The sequence below is a fragment of the Electrona antarctica genome (assembly GCF_951216825.1).
Source record: "Electrona antarctica genome assembly, chromosome: 19".
NCBI classification, from domain to species: domain Eukaryota; kingdom Metazoa; phylum Chordata; class Actinopteri; order Myctophiformes; family Myctophidae; genus Electrona; species Electrona antarctica.
Genome location: NC_136800.1, coordinates 8,967,237 through 8,986,590, shown reverse-complemented (window position 1 = coordinate 8,986,590; position 19,354 = coordinate 8,967,237). Strand labels below are relative to the sequence as shown.

Here is a 19,354-nt window from a genome sequence, read left to right as displayed (position 1 = left end):
CCAGGGAAACTCCCCCTGTCAGGTGAAAAGAAGCAGCTTGGACTTGGAAGTGTAGCGCCCAGGATTACATTAGATAATTGACACTGGGTGGAAAAAAATGGGTTGCAAAATCGTGGGATAAAAATTATATATATAAAAAAAAATGCAGGCTAAATATTCTGTAACATTTTTGCAGAATATGTTGCTAGGGTTACGTTTAATCCCGAGCTACATTAAGAAAGTATAACATCTTAAATCTAAATTTGGGCTAAACCTGCAGAAACCCTGTGTAAACTCTTCCTCGTTCCTCTCCTTGCGGAGTGACTGCTTCCATCCTTGTCATCCGTTCCCCTCTTCATCCTCTCCTTCCAGTGTATTCCTCCATCCCTCCTCTTCCTCCACTACTCAAGTCCTCCGCCAGCTGTCCCAATATGCTCTCCTCCAATCCTGTGGGTTTTTCTAATCAGACTCTCAGAGGTAACGCGACACACGGATGTCTACAGTTTAGGGCTGTGTGTGAGCCGCTGTGTGGAGATCTTCCCACCACAATTAATAAACGCATGACCACACGGGTAAAACCAGTAACACTGGATGTGCATGCTCACAGTCTGCCTTGTGCAGTCTGCTTTACGTAACTGCATTACTGTTGTGAACCAGTAGGTGTAGCTGCTACTCAACGGTTCTTTGTGCTCTGGGGCTTTGATTAGTTTGGCTTTCAGAATCAAGTGCCATGATAACAACCATGATGTCATGAACAGGAAATAAGCAGCGAGACTGGTTGAGAACACTTTGTCTACAGATTGTTGTGAAGTAAATAAGGCATATTATGAAAAGACACACAGATATGACATCATACAATCCACATAATCTTACTTTTAACATAGACCTAGATGCCACTAGGAGGATAACTGGCATGCAGACCTACAGATGTGGTGCTGTGACCAAATGCTGTGCATGCGTGCAGTATGACGAGTGAGCAGTACGAAAAAAGACCACCTAATGAATTGTTAGGGTTGGGCGGGGGTGGGGGGGGTGGTGGCGGCGTGTGTGTTAGCTTGTTGGCGAAGGGAGATTGAGCGTGGGGGGGGGGGGGGGGGGGGGGGGACCGCTTGACTGCCATGCTTCCCTGAACTATCGCCATGCACGGCCACCACAGTTCATATCGATTCAAATTCTTTCCATGTCGTTCCTCATCCTTTCCATCCTCTCCCCCCTCCTCCATGCAGCCCGCCTCTCTGGTCCCGTCTCCGGCTCCCTTCCCGGCCCATTGGGGCCTGACCCCGCCTGGGGCCCACATGTCACCTGGGAGCCCCCGCCCAGGGCCCTGTCTGTAACGGCCCTCGGCCAGGAGGTGGATTGGCTGCATAGACAGATGAATCAGCAGCATAGGGGTGAGGGGCCCAGGGACAGCTTGTACACAAGCTGTTGAGTTATGGGCTCATTTGTGTGTGATATTATGCAGAGTGTGTGCTGATGGGGTTTCTGAGTTGTGATTTAACATCAAGCCAAAGTTATTACAGTTGACTAAAACCAAAACTATAATGAAAACTTACTGGATCTACAAAACACTAAGCAAAACATTGTACCTAGCCCTAAAACCAACTAAAATCAGTATCAGAAGTTAGTTTTTGTCTGTTTATTTAACAAGCCCAGTATTTTGGGTGAATATGAACTATATCTTCAAATAGTGTTTAACTGTGAATTGTGTTTTTATACAGAATATTTCTTCTAACATTTTTATATCTGTTTTTATACAGAATATTTCTTCTAACATTTTTATATCTCATCTAATAATACCTCATTATATAATATAATTATATAATACCTCAACTAACACTAAAAAAACTAGAACCAAGCTTTAAAAAACACTAACTAGCTAGACTAAACAATAAATAAAAACGGTTGTGACTCATGAGCCGGACAGTGGAAGAGGGGTATAGTATAGATCGTAAATTTAAACGTTTCCACCAGCGTGTCTGTCCAGTCATATCTCCTAACACCTGGTCGTTTGTGGTTTCAGGCTTCGTGGCGTCCCGCAAGGCTATGTCTGCCCTGTCGCTCGGCGGCCACAACCAGCACGACCTCTCCCACTATGGCCAGCTATCCCACCATGCCTTCCAACCGTACCAGCTGGGCGTCGTGCCCGAATGTGCGTCGCACTCGCTGCAGTCTGAGTCGGGTCTGTTGGCAGGCGGCGGCGGCGTTGCACCCTGGGACATGGATAGCGGACCGCCGCCGCTCCGCGGCTACATGGGATCGACGGGGCAAATATCAGTCAACAGCCATGGAGGTACAGTACAGTATGTCTGTCTCTGTGCTCTGCAATACCACCAATAGCCTATCTACAAGCTCACAAAGCGATGCGCTGCGAGTGTGTAGATGGCTATTTTCTGTATAACGTAAGCATCGGGCTTAAAGTTTGTGGACCTTTGCCGATGGTGACAATAAATCATTATTAAACGGAAAACATTTGCTGTGTCTGGCCTTAAACACATCTTGCTCTTTCTGAGCGGAACTATATGAACTGAACTACTTCCTTTTTAAATTTGTGAACTGAACTTTGAACTAGTTCATGACTAGAAAGTGAACTTTCCCAACACTGGACCCCATGTATAGATCTGATAAAACATGTTTATGAAGTCATATAAGCTGAACATGCGGTCCTTAGGTAAGACACTGCATTGCCTCCAGTGGTCGCCACCATTGGTGTGTGAATGTGGGAAGTGAGGACGCTGGCGTCGACTGTTCGCTGCTTCACCTCCCAATGTATGAATGAATGGACCATTGTAAAGCGCTTTGAGTAAGCACATAGAAATTGCGCTATAAAAATGCAATCCATTATTATTATTATTAGATGAATAAAACAAACATGTGGCCACATGTCTCTCCCAGGTATAGATCTGATAGAGGAACACCTGCGAGAGGTGAGGTGTCTGCGGCAGCGCCTGGAGGAGTCCATCAGGACCAACGAGAGACTGCGACAGCAACTGGAGGAGAGGCTGGCCGTCTCCGGCCGTGATGGAGGTAGGTCGGTCACACACTCTATCCATCTGATACCCGAATAGTCACGTCTAACTCAGAGATGGAGGTAGGTCGGTCCCACTCTCTATCCATCTGATACCCGTTTGCCAGAGTCACGTCTAACTCAGAGATGGAGGTATATTTGATGCTTGTTTCCCAGAGTCACGTCTAACTCAGAGCGTGTACAAATGTAACCAAATGGACCCGTAACACCCGTTGTTGTCTTATGCAAAGTTAGAATCCACAGTGAACGTTTATCAAGAAAATATATGAACATGTATATTTCTTATATATGCCACATGTTTAATGTGGATATGAGCTACTGTATATATGACACAAATGTCCTATAACTCCACATAATATGAACCTGAATATGGCATATATGCAGCATATATTCTGCATATATTGGCATATATGTTCATGTCGGCGCTAATTTCCGGGAGACTCCAGCAACTTCCAGGAGAGATGGGATGTCTGTAACACTGAGTATACATACGGTACTCCCTAGCTTGTGTTCAGGCATGCGCGTACACACACACACACACACACACACACACACACACACACACACACACACACACACACACACACACACACACACACACACACACACACACACACACACACACACACACACACTTTAATTTTCCCATACAGAGCTGTGTTATCAAACTCGACACAGTTAATTTCAACTGAGTACTGCTTGAATTGTTTTCCATCTCAGGAGCGCCCACTAACATCTACATCCAGGGACTGGACACGGTCACTCAGCTGTCCAATGAGATCAGGGTCCTAAAGGAGGAAAACATGGCTCTACAGTCCCGCCTACAGGCCAACTCAGGTACTACCGGACACTAAACAGCCGTTTTGACTGAAATGAACCTGTCCTTGACTTACAATATGTGATAAGTGATCACTCACTTATATCAGTCAGTCAGTCAGTCAGTCAGTCAGTCAGTCAGTCAGTCAGTCAGTCAGTCAGTCACAGCCAAACCTCGATCACTGTCAAACGACATTCATGATAACTCATATGATAAATAATAGGAGCTCATTTTCAACTTTAGCTTTTATAATTGGTCGTCGCTAATGCTCATTATCAGATGGCACCATTTCCATCCACTCGCTCGACACAGAAACCTGCCTACCACTGACATCATCGACACAGAAACCTGCCTACCACTGACATCATCGGCACAGCAACCTGCCTACCACTGACATCATCGACACAGAAACCTGCCTACCACTGACATCATCGACACAGAAACCTGCCTACCACTGACATCATCGACACAGAAACCTGCCTACCACTGACATCATCGGCACAGAAACCTGCCTACCACTGACATCATCGACACAGAAACCTGCCTACCACTGACATCATCGGCACAGAAACCTGCCTACCACTGACATCATCGGTGGGGATTTCAAAGATGGAAAAACTTTATTTTATATTTTAGTCATGCAAGCATGATGGCTTCTATTTCAGTATGCTAACTATATCCAGGAAGATAAAGGCTATACAGTAGTTTCCATGAGTTTGGAATAGGTAGGCAGGTTTCTGAACTGTCCATAGCCCACCTCTGAGACACAGAATATACTGTAAGGGGCTTTAGTGATGAGGTCTTACAGTCTTAAGCCCAAACCACACCAATGGGTCGCCATGCAACTCCTTGTAACCAAACGGTTGCGAGGAGTTGCATTGGTGTTGTTTGGGCCATTGGATTGAAGCCAGTTGAATCACTTGGGTCGACGTGCAACAGGACATAATCACACCGCTGGGACAAACGCTAAAGCCGTCTCGTCCCGTCTCGACCCTTTGGTGTGGTTTGGGTTTTACACAGAACTATCGCAGAGAATTAACTGTCCCTGCTCCTCTCCTCTCAGACACGTGCGAGGAGGTGGCGCAGTTGAGGGAGGCGGTGCTGGCGGGCCGCGCCCGTCTGAAGCAGGCGGAGCTGGAGGCGGAGCAGTGGAAGGAGGAGCTGAGGCGACTGCAGACGCACAGCCAGGAGCAAGGAGCGCAGATCACCACGCTGCGCCACGAACGCCAGGCTGGCCAGGACAAGAGCAACAGGTGTGTGTGTGTGTGTGTGTGTGTGTGTGTGTGTGTGTGTGTGTGTGTGTGTGTGTGTGTGTGTGTGTGTGTGTGTGTGTGTGTGTGTGTGTGTGTGTGTGTGTGTGTGTGTGTGTGTGTGTGTGTGTGTGTGTGTGTGTGTGTGTGTGTGTGTGTGTGTCAGATTTGTGTTTAATAATAATGCATTTTATTTATAAAGCCCTTTACATGCTACAAAGCATGGCAAAAAAATATCAAATCAATAATATCATGGGACCCAACATGGCTAAACTAAAACACTAGCTAAAACATGTTTAACGAAATGCTTTCTTAAAAAGGTGGGTCTTTAGTCCATTCTTAAATGGATTAACATCCCTATCTGAGAGTTAGAGAAATCAATAAACACTGAGAATTTCACTGTATGCGAGTCAAACGCGCAGTTTGTTGCCTTGCTCGACGTTTATTTTGTAGAAGCTTTGTTTGTTTCAGTGTTTTGTCCCTGTGCGTCCCCCCCAGGCTCCAACACGAGGCGTCTCTGCTCCAGCAGCAGCTGTGTGAGAGCAGGGATCTGATCCACTCTCTGCAGAGCGAGCTGCACGTCTACGACCGTGTGTGTGCCGCCGGAACCAAGCAGGACAAAGGTCAGTCTGGTGACAGGGTCGGGACCCACAACCGGGTCCGAGATTGGAGAACCAGAATCGCTTCCATCGCATTTAGAACCGTTTCAGTTTTTATTTTATTTTTTATCACACTGTCAGAGCTCGTATACCAGTGGTTCTCAAACGTTTGAATTACACTCTGAGAGTTACAGTCCTGTAAGGGTCCATTAGGAATTAATCGTTTAAGGGAACCGTTAAGGAATCGGATCGCTAAGAGGAACCGGAATCGTTAAAATCCTAAAGGTTCCCAAAATCCCAAACCTAGCCTCGTCCGCCGCCTACACTCCTCTACTGTAGTCAGTGACATCATCTGTAACAGGGCCACCTGTACTAATGACACTTGTGGTTTTCCATTAGGCAAAAGGCCTGGTACTCCCCCAGTCCCAGATTTCTTGTATTTTCTATGTTGAGGTTCCAAGCGAATGAATACTGTTAACATACTTTAAATCTAGCTGTTGGAAATGTGAAATAATTGAATATGAGCAACTGTATGTATATCTATTTCTGACCTAAAATGTTATCAGAAACGTCTTGTGTTGGACTGTGCAGGTTAAACAGATAGCTTTAACTTTAGCATTGTTTAGCACTCTACTATGCAGAGGGTCGAACATCGCTATGACGACCAGCTACATTGAGTTTATTCGAGCCGGTACCATACTAGACATGTGTGCATAGATTCACTTGTTCATGTCTGTGACCAGCCCAAGGAATTTTGCACTTTCAGCACCCTCTGCTGGATACATTTTCTTTAAGTGACATACACAGTACAGAGTAGACGTAATGTACACAGACAGACAAACTCACTCATTACAATGACTGTGCATGTGCTTTGCACCGGGTCTAAACTCTCAAATGACACCAGATTTTATATGGTTATATAGTTAAGATTTGAATCTATTGGTCACATTTTAGGGCAATAAAGAAGAGTCAGTCAGTCAGTCAATCAATCAAGCACAGAAGTACAATCAGAGTTGACAGAATGGTTTCTCTCGTTAGGCTACAGTCTGTGTGAGCTGCCGCTGCTGCCGGTGGAGCTCGGGGAGCTGCTGGCCGAGGTGAGGAGTCTGCGGGCTCAGCTGCAGAGCAGCGTGCAGGAGAACGTTAGCGCCCTGAGGCAGCTGGAGCTCCACAAGCAGCTGGAGCAGAAGCTGCAGGGTGGGGGCGGGGGCTCGCCCCGGACCCCCTCGCTGTCCGCGCTGACCGCCAGTCCTCAGAGGGACCACTTCTACAGGCGGCAGCTGCTCCACGGTGAGAGGCTGACTGTCCCTCTCTCCAGACACCCAGCCGTCCCGTTGTTTTGGGATACTGTATTCAGTCCAGGGCAGGGCAGTGGGACCTACAGATGATATGACATATCTTTGAACGGATGTTGAACGAAAAGTTGACAATCGATAAAATAACCTTAAATTTAAAAATGGTAAATATTATAAATATTGTGCCTTTATCCAAAGCGCTTTTCAAATATGCATTACATTCAGTTCATTGTAGGGTAGGGAGACCAGATGTTGAATGTTGAATGTTAATTTTATAGCGGCTATCTATACATATATAGAATAGATATAGTATTTACTATACTATTGGTATAGTATAGTTCAGTATGATTGAATAATACAAATAAGTCTCGGATTGTAGCTTTAAAGAGCAAGGAACAATATAGAGATTTAAAGGAAATGATATGTTGAATTTAACAAAGCACACATACTGTATGTATAAAATACCACCAACACCGACTGCACACCATTCACATACAGCATGGAGATAGTTGCATACTTGGTACAGCTGGTTGCTTGGTATCCATAGTGTGCGCTACTAACCTGTGCTACTATTTAGTGCTTGGTGTTGTGTGCTGCTGTGTGACCTATAGCCTGGTGTGTGTGTGTGTGTTGCTCAACAGACCCGGCTCCATCGCCACCGGTCAGGGACATTGGTCTGTTTAACTGTGGATCACCTTACGCTCCCTATTCAGACCTGGACGACAGCCACTGCACTGCCAATGGTGTGACATTAACCTATCACTGCATGACCCGCAACTGCTGTAGCTCTACAACATAGTGGCGTGGTTTATGATTTCTTCATAGATCATACAAGCTCACAACGTGGTGTGAGCTAGTAGGTCTGCATTTTTCAAAGAATGTGTGCATATCGTTTACCATTTTTTTGCTGAAACTTTGCCTATTGTGGTAATGTGGTAAAAGTGCCCCTGCACTGTAACTGTAAAAGGAAATCTGCAAATTAAGAGCCACATGCCTACATTGGATATAGCTGTTAAATATCCCTATAATAATAAATATCCCTAATATCCCTTTTACTTCCAAAAACATTGTATGTAATTGTTGAAAAGCTGTATTTCTGTGGAATCGCATCATGTGGTCTAGACTAGACCACAGAAAAAGTACCCAAATTGTGACACTGCCAGTCTTTGGGTCTAAACTAGAGATGCACGGTAGTGTATCGGAATCAGCCATAAAAACGCGGTATCGAGTCGGTCTCAAAATAATCCTAATTATTTTCACCGATATTGATGACGCACTAATAATGTGACCGTCAATGGCTTTGTTTGTACTCGCAGAGCAGCCTCAGTCTGCCTGTCTGGTCTATTTTAGAGCATCAGCTGTTAGGGCTAAAGGGAGGTTTACCATCCGTACTTTCACCAGCAAAACAAAACATTCAAATGAACATTGTCAGCAATGAGTTCAAAATAAATAATAAATATAACATAATAATGTAATATATCGGTATCGGCCGATATGACCCTGCAAATAATTGGATATCGGTCATAATTTCAATGTAGTGCATCTCTAGTCTGAACCCCACACTTTTACCCCATAGTACGCTGGTGTCGCTTACTGAAAGGATGAGATCCTTGTCGGCAAGCGCCACTGTCGTGCAGCGGAGTATAACTTAAGCTTAAAGACTCAAATCAAGTCCCGCCTCTCTCTCTACCCCCCCATTCAGACTCTTTGGACCCCCACTCTGAGCTGGAGGGGGAGGCCCCTGACGGCTCCTTCGCCAACCGCAATGGCCGCCACACCATCGGCCACGTGGATGACTTCAGCGCCCTGCAGCAGCAGGTCCTAGAGGGGCGGAGTCTGGTCCAGCGAATGGAGACGACGCTGCAGGGCTGCCTCAGCCAATCACTGCTGGACGCCAACCAGATCAGTGACCTGGTGAGAGAGAGAGGGCCAATGAGAGCAAGGCATCTCCAAAACAATCACACCCGTGTGAAGTGAGGGGTGCTCTTGTCATCATACATCATCACATCATCACATTCCGGCCAATCGCAATTTGCGTCTTCACTTTTCCGTCCTCACTTTTCTGTCCTCACTTTCGCTATGATTCAAACAAAAACAAAGCTGGGCATCCAAACAGGAAGCTCCATGTTTTTGAAATGTTTTGAGAATTTGTTTTCCAATAAAGTACCCCCCCATCCTCCAACACTGATAAGCATATACTTACAACCACATGTGTACATTTAGGTGCCATTTGAACTATATTTGGGCATGCCTGACATCACAACACTCCATATTTGGGCATGCCTGGCACAGAACTCCATATAGGAATAAAGGGACACAGTGATAGACACAGAAATCTCCATATATGGGCATAAAAGGGACACAGACGAATGGGTAATCTGACACGGGTACAACTGGTATTGCATAGCCGGGTGGTCATGGATATCCAACTTCCATCGTTACCGACTTGGTGCTCTACAGCTGGGCACCAGCCTAGTAATTGTAATACAGCATTAAACATGATTAATACTAATATTATATTAATAATAACAAAATAAATAATCTGAATTATTTCACGGACCCCCTGGCTATGCGTCGCGGACCCCACTTTGAGAACCGTGGTTACATTTATTTTTTCTTAGAATTTAAAACATAAATAAGATTCATGCTAAAAAGATGTATTTCAAAATATATTCGTATTCCCGGAAATAAATTAGAAACATGTGTTCCCATTATATTGGGCCATTTTAGTATTTTTTGTAAAAAGTGAAATGTGTAGGTTTCCTTTACCGTTATGTAACTCTGTAGCTCTGCGTGTGTACAGGTGCTGGACTATGGCTGTGTGAAGAGTCTTCTGTCCAACACCAAGACTCTGAGGCAGATCTTAGAGGAGGCCGTGTCCCTGTTGAAGATGTTCTGGAGGGCTGCTCTGCCCAGCAGCGACCGGCCCACCCACAACCTGGTGAAGGTATACTGGGCTTCACACTTCACTCCATGAAGGAACTTTGATATTCTTTATCTCAAGACTTGCAAATACAATATAATACAGAACACTGTGGGACAGACAAACATTGCTAATCCAAGATTAGACCGTAATAATATCCAGTTTACCATAATTACTTTCCAACAGTAGAAGTAGTAAGTAAGCCTTGCCGAGCCAAAGGGCAGGAGCCTATATATATCTCCTGTTTCTGTGGCGTGAGGCAGCTTATTAACCGTGTTAATGCCAGGAACGTGGGATTCCGTTCTATTCTCCACCCCCCGCCTGTGCCAGAACGTAAAGATCTGTCTTTTTTAATGTCATTTAATCCGGTATTTTTTTATTTATTTTTTGCATTTACTCACATGTTAGACAAGCCTCCACGCGGTTCCGACTCGCGCGGCCGCGGCCCCTTTTCGTGCGTGCGTGTTTGATTGTATTGTTCCACTTTTTGCTTTGTCAATGTAAACGTATTTTCTCATCAATAAAGTCCTTTGAATTGAATTGAATTGAATTGAATTGAATTGAATTGTGTGTGTGTGTGTGTGTGTAGGAGCAGGGCATGCATGAGGAGATCTTGTCCCTCAGACTGCGCATGTCGGAGCAGGAGGAGGTTCTGCAGGGAACCATCCAGCGCCTGAGGAGCACCAGCCGCACCAAGGAGAGCATGGAGCACTTCATAGTCAACCAGTGTAAGTGTGTGACCGCCAGTTTTCATTCGCCTGGCGTCGAAATTTAAACAATGTCTTCTAAATCCTGACAGTTTTCTGAAAAACCTCTGTTTCTATGTCAGTGGTGCTCAATATTTCATGTCAAGGACCCCAACAATTATATGTAATTGGCCACCGACTCACATCTGAAAATATGTTGTTCCAGGGACCTCCCACTCCCAGAAGCAAAGATTTGAGTTAAAATGTTCACTCTGTAATAATATATTATATATATATATAATATATATATATATATATATATATATTAAGATTTGAGGCACATTTTCACGATTTTTCAAAAATAGCAGACCTACAAGTTCATAGCGCGGCACTCGGTGCCGCGCTATGAGCTTGTAGATCTGGTATTTTTCAATCTTCTCCCATATCAGCACAGACATCCATAGACTTGTATCACATGAACACAAGACAATAAAGACATGTTCTTGAAGTTGTCTTCCAGTGTGTTCACACTTATCTTCCACTGCAGTGTCAAGGACCCGTGATGTGCTGAAGAAAGCCAGGACAAACTTGGAAGTAAGACACCGTTTCAAATATTTCCTTTTATCTGTTTGTAAAACACAGTAAATGTCCTCAGTGTTGCAGTATTCATTTGTAATCCTCCAAACCAAATGTAATTTGTAGACTCTAACTCTGGGGATTTTACTGTTATAGTGTGTGTTGTGTTATGATGTGTCTTTTCCCAATCATTGTCCTTGGTATTATGTATAAGGGTGTAAACGGCCCTTCACTTCTCTCTCACGTTCTTTCCTCATCCTGCATTTGTCTTTCGTCTTTTCTGCTCTGTTCCTTTCTCTGAGTACCTCCAGAAGAACGAGCAGAGACTTTCCTCTTTAAGCATCTCCCCTTCCTGTGCTTATGCCGATAAAGGTTTGACATGGCGCGCCTTTGGAAGAATTGTAGAAGTTGTCCCAGATCAGTCGGTGTCTGGTTTCTGCACAGGAGTATAACCCCTGGGTTGAGATATGGCACTAACACTAACCCAGTCAGTCAGGGGCAACTTCTACTGCTATGTGGATGTGCCTGCCTCCCCGTGTCATGTTGTGACATCACTGCTTTAACATTCTGTCATGCTGTTGTATTGATGTGTTCACTTACCTTTGAAGGTTGGGCTTTTATATTTTGCGTTCATTATTTTAAAACCTACACAGACATACTGAACCACTTTTCAAGCTAGCATGTCATTCTAGGTTAAAATAGATAGATAGATAGCAGATTTATTTATTAGACAAACCCCCAACGCATTGTAATGCAATATGCTTGTAGCTTGTAGAGTGACGATTTTAACTATTCTTTCGTGACACATACAAAGAAAGTATGAATACGTATTGATTTATGATGCAATAAATACATAAATTACATAAGATCAAATGTTTCTGCTCGACAGTGAGAATATTATAGTGTGCAGAAAATGTCAATGTCTGGATTGATTTAGGTTCCAAATATGTAACGTTTCCCTTTAAGTACATGCAGTTGAGAGCGAGAGAGCGCACTGGGTGCAGACATGTGACAGAAGACTTACCCTCCTCACCTTTTAGGTTGTTGCTTTAAATAAGAATGTGTTCATGGTCACCCTGAAGGGTTTCAAAAAAAGAATTCCACGAAATAACTCGGGACCCCTCGACGCCAAGGCTCAGCCTACTGAGCCCACCGGGGTTCCCAGCTGTCTCCTTCTAAAGGCCGTGGCGTAAAATATGAGACTATTTACAGTTTAGAGCGAGCTACTGTAGTGTGGAGAGGAGGAGACCCTCCCCCCCATGGTGAGGACTGAAATGTCAAAGTATTCCATGGTTGACATTCTGTGTGCATGCTGTCATGGTTATCACTGGAAAGTGGGCAGTGTTGCAAGTGAGAGAAAGACACAACCATGTCTATGAAAACGAGTCCAAAAGAAGCGACTAGGCTACTGTACATGAGCACTTTACACCTTTGTGTAAGTATATACATTGGCTATTTGAAAATAGAAGATCTACTAGGACTAGGTCATAACAACGCGTCGCGATGTGACATGTTGTAGATCTGCTATTTTAGAAAGTATCTTGAAAGAAAATGTGTTACTTTTACACAAATCTTGCATGGGCGACCCCTGAATATTTTCAGATGGGAGGGGTCCACGGACAAATATATATTAATTTGCGGGTGGGGTCCCTGAAATTGTTTTGAGAACCACTGTTTTAAACAACATTAGGAAGCAAGCTCCAAATAAGCAACTATACACTTTAGAAACAAGCCCAATAAAACGCAACAACAAGACCATAATAGCAGACATGGCAACACTGAAAGAGGGTCATGGCATCGGGTCGTACAGCATGAACATTTACGCCTATCTCACACCCAATAGAGATAAGCGGAAATCACGTGTTTTTGTGTGTGCGTGTGCGTGCATGTGCGTGCGCGTGTGTGGGAGGGGGATAGATAGATAGTAACTCACAGCAAGTCTCTGCAGAGAATTGAAAACATGGTTAATATTGATCTAGTCTCCTTGGAAAAATTAAGAACCTCCTTTTAGCTTTTTGTCTTTCTTTGCATTTCTAACCTGCTGCTAATGATCATTCGTCCTCTGCTTTTCATCACGTCGGCAATTTTATTTCCCTCCATAACAATGTAAAACTTCATTTACTATAGTAAAGAATAACTACTGTAGAATAACTACTGTAACTAGAGCCCGACAGATATATCGGTCTGGCTGATATCAGCCATTGTTTGACTTTTTTGACATCTGTATCGGCCGAAGTTGAACCACTTTCAACCTTATTTTTTGTCATGTCATTATAGGTGTCATGTGAATAGGGCTTAAGTGGTCAAATGAAATAAACAGTTTGCTTAGACTATAAGATAAATATTCTCAAAACATAAACTTTTATCAAATCAGTTCAAGTTTTTGAAATTGATTGGAAAATGTTGCACTTTTTGTCAAAAATATCGCTCCAAAATTGGTATGTGCATCGGCCCAAAAGATCTGGCATCGGTCGGGCTCTATATAACTAACATTTTTGCAGTGTTAATTATTTGGGATTCCACCGCCACCAATACCGCTTGGCTGTAACATCATCATCCACTCTCGAAATGTCTTGATGATGTCCGCCTTAATTCTAAACTACTTCTCCACCTGCTTCCCCTCCCTCAGCTGAAGACCCAAGAGGTGTTTATGCCCGGGAATGGCCTACTGATTGGAGTCTCCTGAGAGCCGGCGACACAGCCAGCGTTGCCATGGCTACACCCCAACAGCGCCCTGCGCCTCGGAAGCGCGGCAGCCAATGCCTGTCGGAGACACTGACCTGTTAAAGGAGATCCAGCCCCAAACAGCTGCCAACTCTGACCTCTGTACCGAAAACTAGCCAAGACCTACCCTCCACCTCCAGCCTTATCTGTCCTGTCCCTCCACCCCTCTCCTACCATTACCAACTGTACGTCCTGCCTTGAGAGTGTCCCCATGACCCACCCCTCTCCTCTGCCATACCAGCTCAAATTTATAGGCAATATGGACAACATTATAGTGCAACTTGAGCCTTATCCAACTCTGCCTTCTGTCTTTAAGGTCAATTCATAGTCATCCATCGCACGATGCCAGTATTACGGAATATAAATTAAGCTTCATGTTTCCCCCACACTCTGTTCTTTCCCTACAACCGCCTAGCTACTACTACATCTTGTGGCATCTCCGAGCGATAAAGTCTGCAGTTTGCCTTGTTGTGAGAGCGAAGAAGAAGGTGTTTGCAATGTGCCTCTGGTGGTTTCAGTAATGCGTGTCCTGGCTCTCATAGGCGAAGACGGGAGTTGGTTGAAGTTTTTCCGTAGGTACCGATCTCAGACCGGATTCTTGCTTCCGACCCTAGATTCAGAGAAGGTCAGGATTTGGGATTATGAAGCTGGCCTGGGATCAGTATCTACGTGCAAGCCTCTCTTTAAGAGCCGTTGGACAGAATTGAGTGTTAATGCATGTTTACTCACAGCTCGTGAAAGGAATCCTATTGGTCACATCACATGTATGTACATAAACGCCTGTGCACAAGAACACGTCGACGTGTGTTCCAATCGCTTCGTCTGAGGACGAAACCTTAACTTTGACTGCCACAGAAATGCAAGTTTACTCCTTGTGGCATGAAGATATTTCTGCAAGTGCAATGCAAATGTAAATGACATCCACAATGTATCACCAGACACCGTGGAGGAATGTACGTAGGTGAACACTGCTAATTGTGAACTAGTTCTATTTGTGTCTGTGGGGGAAGCTTGTGAACGGTCTGTCAGCCAGTCCAAGGTTCTGAATAGCAGAACCAAGGCCCGAGATAGGTTCCATTTCAGTCACTCAGTAGCCTCATCCTGCATTGGTAATCATCACCAATAATCTTGGAAGGGAACATTGGACAGGGAAAGACAGGAGACAGGCTGTGTCAATTTAACTCTCATGGGGTATGTGTAATGAGTATGGTCTTACAGAATATGCTTTGTTGTAACAGAGTGTAACAGATATACAAAATCAATTATTTTGGCCATTGATTATAGTTAACTAAAACTAACAAAATAAGGAACACTAGATGTAAAACAAATTCAAACATTTAAGTTAACTGAAATAAAATATCCAGGCTTTACAAGAAAAAGAAAGATACAGTAACTGACACTTTTGTTTGCTTACAAAACAAACTAAAACCAAGTAAATAATAGATCCTGCATGTCTTTCGGTTTTCTTAATTTAATTCATACGGTACATAAGCCCAGTATTTTGGGTAAATATGAAATCTATAATGTTTTAGCTGTGTCAGTTTTAAGTGTGAACAGTGTGACAATCTGTTTTTATTAAACAATACTTTTTTAACCTTGCCCCTGGCAAATCCCCCATCTTACAACAAAAAATAAAAAATAAAACTAATCAAAACTCAACTAAAACTAAACAATTTTAAATAAATAAAACCTTTAATCTATATACCCGGTTTAAAAAACGGAACTGAAATAAATAACCTTTAGGTGGTACGAGGAAGTTTACAATAAATTAGGAAAGGAAAGGGCTCAAATGGAACCAGGCCAAACGCGTATTCAAACTCCTCAGCAGCGGTTCTCATACGAGCATGTGCAATAACGACATAGTGTATTTGAATGACCATGTACACCAGCTTTATGTTCTGTTTTCTTTTTGCTTGAACACTGGATCCCATGTATTTACTCTCATGAGGACATAATATCACCATGTATTTACTCTCACGAGGACATAATATCACCATGTATTTACTCTCACGAGGACATAATATCACCATGTATTTACTCTCACGAGGACATAATATCACCGGTGCAATGTTGCACTGCTTAAGCCCGATTTATAGGATACTTCACACGACAGAGTCGCGTGCCGAAAATAGTGGGCCTACAATACAACGGGGGTCTCTTTTCAGCACACGACACTGTTGTACAAGCTGGTAGTATAAATTAGGCATTGTTTTTGTTCTAATACTACTGACTTAAAGAAAGTGCTGTTTTTTGTTTTTTGTTTTCTGACAGCGTTGATGCATGATAAAGATAAAGTTGACAGTGTTTTGTGGAAAACAGGAATCACACCAATACTTGCCAAAGTTTGAGTTTTGAACTCCTTTCTTCACTTATTTGCCTTATCCATGAGAATGACAATCCCGGGTTTGATGTGGATGGTCAACAATGCCCTTCTGATGGACATGTATCGTGGCTTCCTTTTACAGGGCCTCTAAATCTACAGAGACGGTAACCGTTAGACTTTTTTTTTATTAATTTTTTTGTGGACCAAATCTTTAAGCAGTGGATCTTAACCGATGGGGCCTATTATTGCTAAATGCGACTATTGTCTACTAAAATGTATTCCTGATGGAAATCGACAAAACAACTGTTTTTGTTTCATTTTGAACTTATTGGTCTTGGTTCACGCACTTTGACAGTAGGCTTATGTCCCCATGGTGTTGGCAATAAATGTAAATTAATGTTCTGATACAAACTTTGGCAGGCTACTGGTTGGTCCATTGTCTAGAATCAGCATATTATTTAGAGTTGATGTTCAAGTCCTTCACATTTGCTTTGATGTGTAGCCTATGCTAGCTGTACATTGCGATTTTCCAGCTGTAAATTACCTGCTTTTTTCTGTATTTACAAGTTTACTGTGTGTGTGTGTGTGTGTGTGTGTGTGTGTGTGTGTGCGTGTGCGTGTGCGCGTGCGCGTGTGTGCGTGTGCGTGCGTGCGAATAATGACATCCAACATTTGTGTGTGTGTGCGTGCGTGCGTGCCGCGCGTGCGGGTGAATAATGACATCCAACATTTGCTTCATGCAAAGTTGATTATCGGGGTAGCCGTGCAATAGCTTTGTATTGCTTTAATTTGATGTTAAACATCATTGTATACTTTATGAGTGTAGGCCTATTTCACTGCTCTGCTTTGTAATGATTTGTTGTGTAAAAGTTAGAGAATAAGGCCAATGTTTTTTTATTTATAAGCTAGTCACACATGCAGTCATCTCTTATGAAATCAAACTATGCCTTTTGCTTTTTAAAGTCACAATATTAACTCCCACCTTGAATAAAGTAACATTGCTTTGCCTGCCTTAGTTTAAAGTTAACATGAGCTCTTAACCACTTAAGCCCTGATTTTTACTGAAAATGGCTGATCTACAAGCTCAGGTTGTGTTGTGATGTGCTGAGAGCTTAGAGATCTGCATATATATATAAAATCGGAAAGTGTTTTTGCATTTTCCTTTTCCTTTTTTGGGAAAGACTTTTAGAAAAAATAATAATAATACAAGCCCAAAATATTGACACCAGGGTTAAAGTGGTTATAATTGGCTCAACTGTAGAAATGGCCTTGAACTAGTGCTTGAATGTCTGCCCTTTAGGACACAACACTAGCTTTTGCCAAATTAGGTCTTGTTTGCGCTCCATCCATCAGGAAGAAAATCTGAAAATAAAATACAATGAGTAAATTGCCAAAAATATTTATAAATTCTGTTGGTTATTTTCTTAGAAAGAAAATATTGTGCAAGTATGTGCAAAAGCATAAATGGAATTGGTTTGAAAACTTGTGAAATGAGTCTGTAAGAGCGCCAGCAATGCCTGGTTACCACGCTGCGTTTGTTGTTTTTGAGAACAGTGGTTCTCAACTCGGGGTATGGGGACCCACAGGGGTCCTTGAGGGGGTTCCAGGGGATCGGCTAAAGCTAAGTGAGGAAACCAAATGCACCCTGTAACTCTGAAAGTGTACTCTTAAAAAAGGGTTGAGAACCACTGGTCTTATAGGGTGAACTCAAATAGCAGAATGACAGTTTATTGTTGGTATTGAGTGTATATGTATATATAGTGCTATTTGATGGATGCAGCTACTGTACTGTATGCTATGTGATTGAAGAGAGGTCGTGTCCCTGTGTGTAATGCAGTATACTAGAGCACTTCCACAGGACTCCTATAGATCCTGTCTTGACCGCAGTCAGTGCGTGTTGTGGTGACAAATAAAGTATTATCAATGAAGGACTTGGGAGGGAAAACAATAAAACAAATGTATAAAGAGCATACTGCAACGGTGTGGGCTAAGTTTGTGGAATATTCACACCAAGTGGTGGTCTTGATTCTTGCAGTTGTATACTGTTTGACCGCGTGAATGTTATATTCGACATATTTCAGATAGTTCAGAAATAATGAAGAGAACAAAAACTGCATTGGGCGTTTCAGTTAAATAACTCAGAAACTACAAAACATTTCAAAGTAAAAAGTTCCAGCATGTGTCTCCACAGTAAGCTGAATAATAAAAAGTGTGAATGGAGTTTCTAGGTGAAAGTGATTTTTTGACGTGCCACTATCTGCCATTATAAATTTCTCAAATTTGAAGCACTATATTTCTAAAACTATGAAACATTTCAAAGATTCCTTTTCAGGCAAACATGCACCGTAAGATGAACCTAAATAGGTTTGAATGGGGATTCTAGGTGTAAGTATGTAGGACTAGTAGCATGCCAAAGTTATAAATCTTTTCGGACGGCATACTATAGCATGTCGTTTTTCGTGATTTTGGAGGATTTGAAAAAGAGATGAAAATCATGAAAAAACGACATTATAGCCCATGGTTTCGGACGGCATACTATAGCATGTCATTTTTCGTGATTTTGGAGGATTTGAAAAAAATATGAAAATCACGAAAAAACTACATACTATAGCCCATGGTTTCGGACGGCATACTATAGCATGTCGTTTTTTGTGATTTTGGAGGATTTGAAAATCACGAAACAGGCCTAATAGTCCGGAGGCTTAGTGAAAGGATAGTGCAATTGCGGATAAAAGCGTAATTTTTTGCATGATGGTTCGTTAGGGTCAGTTATTGAATTTTAGCCTAGGAGCCCTTGTCAAATATCTATTTTAAATATCAAATTGCAAGACATTATTATCAATGCAATATGTGAAATATGTGAAAATCCGCCTAGTATTTTTCAGACTATATACATCATAAAATGATCAGATTATTTTCAAATGTGTTAAAGTTGACTTATTTTGACATTATTAAAGTCACAGAACATGAAATATCATCAATAACACCTTTATTGTAATGAAGAATACATACAAATGAACTAGAACTCGACCGGCCATAGGACGGTCTCGCGCCACACTATCCAGGTGGCCAGTTGTCCGGGTGGCCACTTGTGCAGGGTGCCCACTTGTTCAGTCAGACTACATTTTGGGTGCGATACGGAACCATACTGTAGCGT

The 19,354-nt window shown here is 42.8% G+C and overlaps 1 protein-coding gene and 1 long non-coding RNA gene across 3 annotated transcripts in view; one reads left to right on the top strand and one right to left on the bottom strand.

Annotated features, from left to right (window-relative positions):
• LOC306912585 (myomegalin-like) overlaps nucleotides 1-15,518 on the top strand; it is a 42,259-nt gene extending 26,741 nt beyond the window's left edge. Inside the window, exons 28-42 of one of the 2 annotated variants that reach the window (XM_079488918.1) lie at nucleotides 352-456; nucleotides 1,206-1,370; nucleotides 2,000-2,269; nucleotides 2,872-3,003; nucleotides 3,725-3,841; nucleotides 4,885-5,074; nucleotides 5,570-5,694; nucleotides 6,709-6,960; nucleotides 7,607-7,708; nucleotides 8,668-8,879; nucleotides 9,769-9,912; nucleotides 10,478-10,616; nucleotides 11,122-11,168; nucleotides 11,462-11,522; nucleotides 13,780-15,518. In XM_079488918.1, the coding sequence (XP_079345044.1) occupies nucleotides 352-456; nucleotides 1,206-1,370; nucleotides 2,000-2,269; nucleotides 2,872-3,003; nucleotides 3,725-3,841; nucleotides 4,885-5,074; nucleotides 5,570-5,694; nucleotides 6,709-6,960; nucleotides 7,607-7,708; nucleotides 8,668-8,879; nucleotides 9,769-9,912; nucleotides 10,478-10,616; nucleotides 11,122-11,168; nucleotides 11,462-11,522; nucleotides 13,780-13,937 (2,219 nt within the window). In that variant the 3' untranslated portion in view covers nucleotides 13,938-15,518. The remainder of the gene's footprint in view (nucleotides 1-351; nucleotides 457-1,205; nucleotides 1,371-1,999; nucleotides 2,270-2,871; nucleotides 3,004-3,724; nucleotides 3,842-4,884; nucleotides 5,075-5,569; nucleotides 5,695-6,708; nucleotides 6,961-7,606; nucleotides 7,709-8,667; nucleotides 8,880-9,768; nucleotides 9,913-10,477; nucleotides 10,617-11,121; nucleotides 11,169-11,461; nucleotides 11,523-13,779) is intronic. The other variant, XM_079488919.1, reaches the window with a different exon arrangement.
• On the bottom strand, nucleotides 15,431-18,166 carry LOC306912587. The gene is made up of 2 exons (XR_013788401.1): nucleotides 17,715-18,166; nucleotides 15,431-17,679 (listed from the first exon to the last, which is right to left on the bottom strand). It is a non-coding gene; the product is annotated as an uncharacterized lncRNA (long non-coding RNA).
• Between the last annotated feature and the right edge of the window lie 1,188 nt (nucleotides 18,167-19,354).